Source organism: Bombyx mandarina, chromosome 18 (genome assembly GCF_030267445.1).
Source record: "Bombyx mandarina strain Sakado chromosome 18, ASM3026744v2".
Classification (NCBI taxonomy): Eukaryota; Metazoa; Arthropoda; class Insecta; order Lepidoptera; family Bombycidae; genus Bombyx; species Bombyx mandarina.
This window is the reverse complement of record NC_143224.1, coordinates 6,340,179-6,349,505: the sequence shown is the minus strand read 5'-3', so window position 1 is coordinate 6,349,505 and position 9,327 is coordinate 6,340,179. Positions and strand designations below refer to the sequence as shown.

Sequence of the window (9,327 nt, the reverse complement as noted above, 5' to 3'; positions counted from 1 at the left end):
ATTTCTTAGTAGGGTATTCATATAATAATAACCTTATCCGATCACGACGGGGCAACGCAAAGTCGGCCTCGCCCGAAACATGTCTTGTCGGATCCCCCGAATTCACTCGATGCTTTTAGGACCCTCAAGCACCGGTCCGCCGTCTTGGTCGAACTCGTCGATTACGACTAACGGCCTGGCCACGGGGATCGGCGGTGCGAACAGCGAAGCGGTGGACGAGGCGACCATTCGCGCAGCACCGTTTGCAGGCCACGGGTACTCACGTTCGCCGCCGCGACTAGTAAGGAAGTCCGACAGCGAAATGTCTATATCGAAATTATCTCGATATTGCTTACAAATTAATAGTTTTTTGGTTCAGGACCTATTATTTGGAAAATATTGTGAAGTACATGATTTGAATAAGAATCGGAGTATACCTATAGATGGAGAATTCCACAAGAAGTACGAGAAATACTTTGGGTGGCTAGACTTCCAAATAGCTGGTCTAGCTAGTATTTCAGCTATTTTTTTTTTATTGCTTAGATGGGTGGATGAGCTCACAGTCCACCTTGTGTTAAGTGGTTACTGAAGCCCATAGACATCCACAACGTAAATGCGCCACCCACCTTGAGATATAAGTTCTAAGGTCTCAAGTATAGTTACAATGGCTGCCCCACCCTTCAAACCGAAACGCATTACTACTTCACGGCAGAAACAGGCAGGGTGGTGGTACCCACCCGCGCGGACTCACAAGAGGTCCTACCCCCAGTAATTACGCAAATTATAATTTTGAGGGTTTCATTTTTATTACACGATGTTATTCCTTCACCGTGGAAATCAATCGTGAACATTAAAATTTGTTGAGTACGTATTTCATTACAAAAATTGGTACCCGCCTGATATTCGACTACCGGTGCATCGCTCAACACCGGACGTCTTATCCGTTCGGCCACGAGTTTAAAAATATAAAAAAAAAAAATTAATAAAAAATATAAAATATAAAAATTTCGGCGTTCATTTTTCGCGGCGAAAACAACTAAACTCATTTAATCACTGCACTATTCGCCGCGACTACCGCTCGACTCCGTGGCTTGCGCCGTCCTTATTCATGCATTTGTTTTGCTCGCCCGCCGCATCGTAAGTCGCCCGCGCGATTCGCTCGGTACATTTCGCCGGTCGCCGGTGCGCGTGGCTTGTTAGGTACATTTCTATGCTCTTATTTTAGTCGCTAGACGCCTCGCCGTTCGCACCGCGAGAATATTCGTATCGGCGAATGTCCCGTGGCCAGGCTGTAAAAGTTTGACGAGCGAACTAACCCATAGATACAGCCCACTGAGTTTCTCGCCGGATCTTCTCAGTGGGTCGCGATTCCGATCCGGTGGTAGATTATGCGAAGCTCTTTATTTTTTATTTATCCTACCAAAGCTGAGAGCCTTGAGAGGCTATTTCAGCGTAACCTTAACTAGTAGGTGAGCTCACGGGGCTCAAACCTGACGACGTTGCTAACACGAACCCTAGCAAGAGCCGTGCTTCGTAGAATCTACCACCGAATCGGAAACGCGACCCACTGAGAAGATCCGGCGAGAAACTCAGTGGGCTGTGTCTGAGGGTTAATTTACTCAACGAGCCCTTCGTCGCAAGCGACGGGCTCTATGAGGACGATGACCGGTGCTTGAGGTACCTAAAAGCACCGTTAGTGGATCGGGTACCTATGCGAAGCGCTGCTCTTGTTAGGGCTAGTGCTAGCAAATTCTCTCAGGTTGAGCCCGTGAGCTCACCTACCAGCCACAGCCTAGCTGGAATAGACCTTTATACTTTAAATACCAGCGAACTGGTAGGGAAAAAAGTAACTAACAAACCAATTTTCACCTTGAGCTCTGATGGTGCGTTCTAGTTTAGGATACAAATCCAATGAAATTGTAAATTCCACTTATGTCTCGAGATAGTGTTCACGTTGTGTGGCTATGGTTTCTGGTAATAGCTTAACACCAGGTAGACGCTGATCTCGTATACCGTACTCCTTATATCGACAGTAATTTGAAAACAAACGGCGGTTGTGTTGTCTGTACCTAAGTAATTACTGCTACTATATTGGCTACTATCTTCATAGTAGAGATACCGCTCACCAATTGTTTTCATAATAATAATCTTGGTAGTCTTATTTTGTTAATTATACTTTTGGGCAAGAACGCGTGAAGCGAAGTTGTGTGAATTGATTTATTACCTTAATTTATGTTTCTTCAGGTTCACAAGTAGCTTATTAACAATTTAGTGTCTGTGAAAGTGCACAAAGTGGAAAAATGAAATAATGCCGCTGGATTTAGTTTCTCGGGTTCTTTCAAGTCTCAATAAAAACCACTATTTTACTGGGACATTAATTCATTTCATCTCGTTTCATTTGGCTTTGTTTTGGTTATTCATATGTACTTTTTCGGGCTAATACAACAAAATACTGACTTTGGGCCGCTGTTTGTGGTGTGTCTTAACATTTGTTATAAATAATTATCATCAACAACGATTTTATAAAAATGATTTAATTTTATACTTTCTATATACTTATACCTAAATAACATTTTTATAGGCATATAAAGAAAAACACGCTGACCGAGAGTACTCAGTAAAACAGCTCCAAGCCATTAAAGTACTGAAACATATAATTGTTTTTAAAATTACTCAGTTATTAACAATTGAACAAATTGGTCGCAAGGTACCTAAATTCCTTGATATTGATTTATTAACGGAATATTTTATGACTTGACTAATATATAAAGGGTAATTTCCTCGTTAATCACTAAGAGTATCAACATCGACTTCTTCGTTGTCATCGTTTGTGGAGTCTGGATCTCTTCCTGGAATGCCTGTTGCGGTGGATATACCTCCGCGCCCTTCCTTCGTGTGACGCCACTTCATGCGTCGGTTTTGAAACCATACTTTGACCTGTAAAATAAGTTTTAGAATGTAAGAAGAGGAGACATATTTGATGAGAAGAATAAATATATTCCGACGATATTAAAAAAAGACAATCGAGGATAAACCTACTATATACCTATACTAATATTATAAAGTGGAAGAATTTGTTTGTTTGAACGCGCTAATCTCAGGAACTACTGGTCCGATTTGAAAAATTCTTTCAGTGTTAAATAGCCCATTTATTGAGGAAGGCTATAGGCTATAACACCACGGTAAGCCCAATACAAGTGGAGCACCAATAAATAATGTTTCAAAATAGGGGTTTAAATAGCTTCCTTAACATTCTATAATTCAAAAATATTTTCACTTTCTACGTAAATGAAGCGGGAGGTAAAATTTTGCGTTATGCCAAAGCAACTATTCCACGCGGACGGAGTCGCGGACAAAAGCTTGTAAATAAAATATGGATGTAAGAAATAACGTATTCTCTTGGTCCCCCAACCGATTATGACACATTCATGTACCAGAGCAAATAGGTACCATAAGAATTACGATCTCAGTATATTGACTAGTTAGTTATTAAACATCTTATAAATTCTCATTGGTCCCAGTAGCAGGAGGAGTGAGGAGTCACACGTTAAAGAAAACTGACCATTCTCGTTGTCGTTTTCAGATGGGTAGGTACGCTTTATGAATACCTATAACAAAATAATACCAAAACATATTGCAGTTTTGCCCGCGTGGATTATAATATACTTTATATCGTGTGGTCCAAGACCCGTGCTGAGCAGTGGGATGAAATATTCTTTCCCAGGGTGCAAATTATTTCAATGCCATATTTCATTAAAATCGTTTTACTCATTTGCTTGATGTATTTTCGTATTTGAATAGTGGTACCTACGCATATTTAACCGATTGAAATAATACACTATTGGAGGAGGAATCAAATCGATTTCCGATTTTTCGTTGGTATTTTCAGTTCGAGCTGTGATTCGCGGAAAATTACTGTACTTCGAGTTTCTAGGAATTCATGTTTCAGCTTAAATAATAATTAATTGAGCCGAATCTGCATTATAAATCCCAAATATACAGATTATTTTCTATTTTTTTATTTTGTATAGTTTAGATGGGCGGACGAGCTCACAGCTCACCTGGTGCTAAGTGCTTACTGGAGCCCATAGACATATACAACGTAAATGCGCCACCCATCTTGAGATATAAGTTCTAAGGTCTCAAGTATAGTTACAACGGCTGCCCCACCCTTCAAACCGAAACGCATTACTGCTTCACGGTAGAAATAAGCAGGGGGACCCGCGCGGACTCAGGAGAGTCCGTCCTACCACCAGTAAATACGCAAATTATAATTTTGCGGGTTTGATTTTTATTACACGATGTTATTCCTTCACCATGGAAGTCAATCGTGAACATTTGTTGAGTACGTATTTCATTAGAAAAATTGGTACCCGCCTGGGATTCGAACGACGATGCATCGCTCAACACGAATGCACCGGACGTCTTATCCTTTAGGCCACGACGACTTGAAATACCGTAATTATTGAAATTCCGTAAATACTGTAAAATTCAATACCGTATTTATAGAGAACTTAAATTACCTGTGCATCTGTTAATCCTAAAGTAGCTGCCAATTGCCGTCGATCTGGCTTAGTAATATACTTCTGTATTTGGAACCTTCTCTCGAGGCCTTTTCGTTGAAGGTTGCTGAATACGGCACGTGACCATGATCTTTTCCGTTTACCGCTCGATGTCACATCACAGCGAGGCGTTATTTGAGGTGGTGATGATGAGGGAATAGGAAGACGATACACTACAGATAAATAAACATGTTGTAATTAAGTTTTAAAGAGTTTTCTGCTGGCTATACTGATGTCTTTCGAGGTTTCGTACTAAACATTTAAATTTTCATTTTTTGTATTGCTGCAGTACCACATCGTTGTTGGTATAGCGAATATCAACATTAGCGTGTAGGTATATCGCACTGAAGTATGAAATAGGTCTGTGGTATATCGGAGTACACCGTTACATCCATTACAATCCATGTCATCCAAGCTTTTGTTTAAGACGGAAAGATCTCCAACTTGACATTCTATTGAAAATTTTTCAGTAGCGCATTATCGTTGCACAATATCTTTCAGAGTATTTATACTTTTTATATAATTAAGGGGTATGTAAGTGAACATGTGATAAGTATATAATAATTTACTTAAAAAGTTGAAATTTGCTCCATGATTAAAGTCGGTTGAGGTCGCATCATTAGAAACGATTACGCCGAGCTTCTTACCCCCGCCCGGCACAAAAAAGACTTGTATCAACCTATCTACTTAGGTATAGTGCACTTTCAGATGTTCAGATTTACAGAAACGTTCGTATGAGCTCTGAAATATTGGTGCAACAGATAACCGAAAACCGTGTAAAAATATTTTTTCTGATGTACCTACCTACCTAAACAAGCAGACGAGATAACGAGTAGGTATAGCACCTGCTATAAAGTTTTTGAAGTGAAAACTTCTTTAGCCGCGTTGAGCATTTTTTGGTACCGGAAAATCTTGTGAATTAGCGTCACCGACATGCGCAATAAATAGCAGGACCTATATCTGTAGCTATACAGGTGAAGTATTGTACAACATTAGTCCCGTGTACCTATATCATTACAAGTAAAATTTAATGGATTTAGTAAAAAGTGATGGTAATTAAATTGTATTGTATATTTTGCACGATCTTGAACAGCCCATAATATATTTGAATAATGAAAAACCCATAAAAACATGTAGGTAGGTACCTATATAATTTTTGTTCAGAGTGTCAATAGATATGAAAACCAGATTGATGTTGATAATTTTAACGGAATTTCGAATTTGAATACTAAAATTCTGATTTATTTATTTCTGAAAATTTTTATTTTCACTTGTATCAGCAGTCCATATGATTTTTATTTTATTATTATATACCACAATAGAAATGTCACCTTTTATTGCGTACTTGCTTAGGTAAGTTAAAGTGGTTACCGGAGCCAATAGCGATCACGTGAACTCTGCAACTCACCTTGAGACATGAGGTCAGAGTCTCGCCTCTACCTTCAAACATCACATGGAAGACTATTGCTGTAGGTACCTTTCAAAACAGAATGCGTTATTCTTTTACTACATAAAGTCTTGTAGGTACCACCGGTAGTTTAGGTAGGATTTAATTTAGTACATACCTAATACTCGTCCAACTTGAAAGTCACAAACAAAATCTCCTTGAAATTAATATGTAGGTATCTATCTGTGAAAACTACATGAAAAATTGTATACCTAATGTGTAATATTTTATTCGGTTTTCGCTAGTTATAGACATAATTAATACTTTTACGGTCTATTCTTTATATATCTTCTCTATTCTGTAGGATTATGCGCGTGTCGTCATAATAGTATTTAAATAAATTTGTTGACAATGAATAACGAATTTATTTCCATAAAACAAATGTGCGCGAACAAACAGACATACAGGAAGTAATTCCAGTAATCATTAGCTTAGGTATATTCAATAGCTCTTATTAGCTCTCTTAAAGAGGAATCTTATAGAGAAATCAGTTTTTTTTTTTTATATTTATTTTAGTACGTGGATGAGCCATCTAATGATGATTCCATTATAGATATACCTATAGTATTTAAGTACCTAGCTACTAGAACTAACCTGTAGTCGGTCTCAAAGCAGGGTGCAGATGCGTGTATGGAATAGGCAAAGGCAACTGCAATAAGGGCGGTTCATCCCTACAGCAGCGATACAGCGCTGCCACACAACCCGCGCACGGAGGCTCTTGCTGTCTCTGCAATTCTGCAGACGAATTCGAATTCGATTTCTCGTTGTTCCCCAATATACTATCTACACTAAACTTCAGTTTATTTGTGTTTACATCACTATTTAAAGAAGTCATTTCACTTAATAAAACTGCACTGCTGCTCTGTAGTCCTTTCGCCTCGAAGGCTGCTGATAAACTAACATGTTTCGAACGGATGTCTGCGTGAGAGCAGGACACTGTAGGCGTGCCGTGAACGATGCGGCGATTCTATTGGTTCACGGTTTCTTGGGCGTTACACCAAAGATATGGAGTATGCGAGCATTGACTGATCGTGATGTTACCAACAAGTGTACTTGTTTACAATAAACTGCCTCTTTTATGCGTTTTATATGACTTTGGTCTTTGAATTTAATTTTTATTACCCTCGGGCCTACGTCATTCGTCAGTCTCATAACAGATTTTTTCTGAAGCTTAGAATGAGTGGCGAGTTGCAACAATATCTATTAGCCTATTGGATATTGTTTACAGTTGAATAGCTGAGTATCTGGTGTAGGTATATAAATATGAATAAAGAATCTTTAGTATACCTACGTTTTATATCATTGTATACCTACTAAGTCCTGTCTATTACCTTTCCAATCAGTCATGCGTTCCAGTTTGATAGCAATGCAATTTAATGGAGACTTCGTTCTCATGTCTAAAGGTTCACCTTTCACGTTGTCCATTCATGTCTATGGGTCTAAGCACTTAAGAAGAAGACGGTAGGCAGCGGCTTGGCTCTGTTCCTGGCATTGCTGAAGTCCATGGGTGCCGGCAACCACTCACAATCAGGTGGGCTGTATGGTCGTCTGTCCACAAGGGCAATAAAAATAATCTAGAGACCGTTAACTAGCTGAGCCATATAGGTAGGTATGCAATAAACATGGCCATAGGATCTTTATTTCATGACGCATAAAAAAAAATAACGCAGAAGGCTGACATATATTCTGTGGTTAAAACTGGAGTTAAGAAGACTTCAAAAACGCTGTTATAAAATAAAACACATTTCTATTTAAAGGTATATCTATCTACTGGTTTTTGTAATGAAATATAAATATGAAACTAGTTATTAATAAGCTGTAGGTACCTAGATAATATAGTAATTTAATGTAACTTATTGAATGGATCCCTACTCCGTTTCTCATATTGCCACAGCGGGTTAAGGTTTTTAATCCGACCCCCAAATATAGTAACGACAACACAAGATGAATTTTTGCAGCTCTTTATGGTGACAGCATAAGAATATGAATAGAGATGTTTCCTATACCTACTTAGTTTAATCCAACCTCAAAATTTAATAAAAGGTGGGTTTTGTCAAAATACCTTTGAAATTGTTATCAAATGAGCTACTAGTTATGTTTTAAAGATGTGTAAATAAAAAATGGGAACGTTTCTCTGTCTCACTTGCACGTCGGTTAGGTACATAATGCCGGTAACGCCACAAACGATTATGTGTACTTAAGTCGTATTATGTGTACGTACCTAAGTATGCAAGAAATTATCATCATCATCAGATTTAAAATAAACCTAACTAACTTGTTTTGTGAACGAATTTATTCCGCTGTTATGTACACAAACAAAAATCGTTTTACCTACTGAATAAACGTTTCTTTGCCACGATAGGTAGAATTAATTCATTATTATTTTCAAAATTTTTGATTCAAGAATGAGTCCAAGCACATGAATCAACAATAAAAAAATTAAAAATCTAATTTCATGATAGGCGTAATCAAGTATTATTTTATAATTCTTTATACTACTAGTCAAAAGAAATAGATAAAAAACAAACAAGCAAGCAAGAACTACAAGTTTATTCACTTAATTAATATTGTCTTAATATTACGAATTAATCAAATGTTCAAGTACCTAATTACTACCTGCTGTTTCCTTATCAAAAGTGTAGGCAGTATCCACACTTTACCTTATCTTCCTAAGACTGCTAATACCTAATAAATAACAAGCCTGCATTAGTGGAGCACAGATTTCGGCCGTGAAATAATCATGCATTCCAGTATGAAGGGTGGGATTGACATTAACTTTCATAATCTTAAAGTGATAGTTCCTAATCAAGTGTAGGTAAGTTCTGAACACACGATCAATGTGTAATTGTAGTATACATTCTCTGAGTAGGTATTATAATAACAATACTCAAAGAATATTGCTACACATTCCAAAAAACTTTTAAACGCTTTTATACCTACAGAAAGTGATGTGGGGGGGAGGGTGCGAACGGCCTTAACTAAGTTTCTATATTGGATGCAAAATGAAACTTCTTAGATTAAAAAAAAAGTTAGAAACAAAAAGTTGAATTATTTGAACAAGGTTTTAAAATTTTGCGGCATTGAAAGAGGTTACTATTAGTAGGTACTTACATCTCCGAGAATAAAACCCGACTGTATCTTTCTACTACACTCGATTACACCCACTTGCCTAAACATAATAGAGAATCAATCGATTCAACAACAACTGTTCGCTTTAAAACTTTAAAATCGATTACGACTTTGTTTATTTTGCTTGTCAGAAAACACCTGCGGACCGTCTGTGGCACCAGATATAGATCCAATCATTACTGAGCAGTGATCTCGACCGCACACCGCATC

General features: G+C 37.9%; 1 protein-coding gene across 1 annotated transcript; it reads right to left on the bottom strand.

The window, feature by feature from the left end:
* Positions 1-2,492: 2,492 nt before the first annotated feature.
* On the bottom strand, positions 2,493-6,893 carry H2.0 (Homeodomain protein 2.0). Its single transcript, XM_089734778.1, has 3 exons — positions 6,583-6,893; positions 4,503-4,714; positions 2,493-2,916 (listed from the first exon to the last, which is right to left on the bottom strand). Exons 1-3 carry the CDS (start codon positions 6,821-6,823, stop codon positions 2,764-2,766), a joined length of 606 nt encoding a protein of 201 aa, XP_089590904.1. The 5' UTR covers positions 6,824-6,893; the 3' UTR covers positions 2,493-2,763.
* Between the last annotated feature and the right edge of the window lie 2,434 nt (positions 6,894-9,327).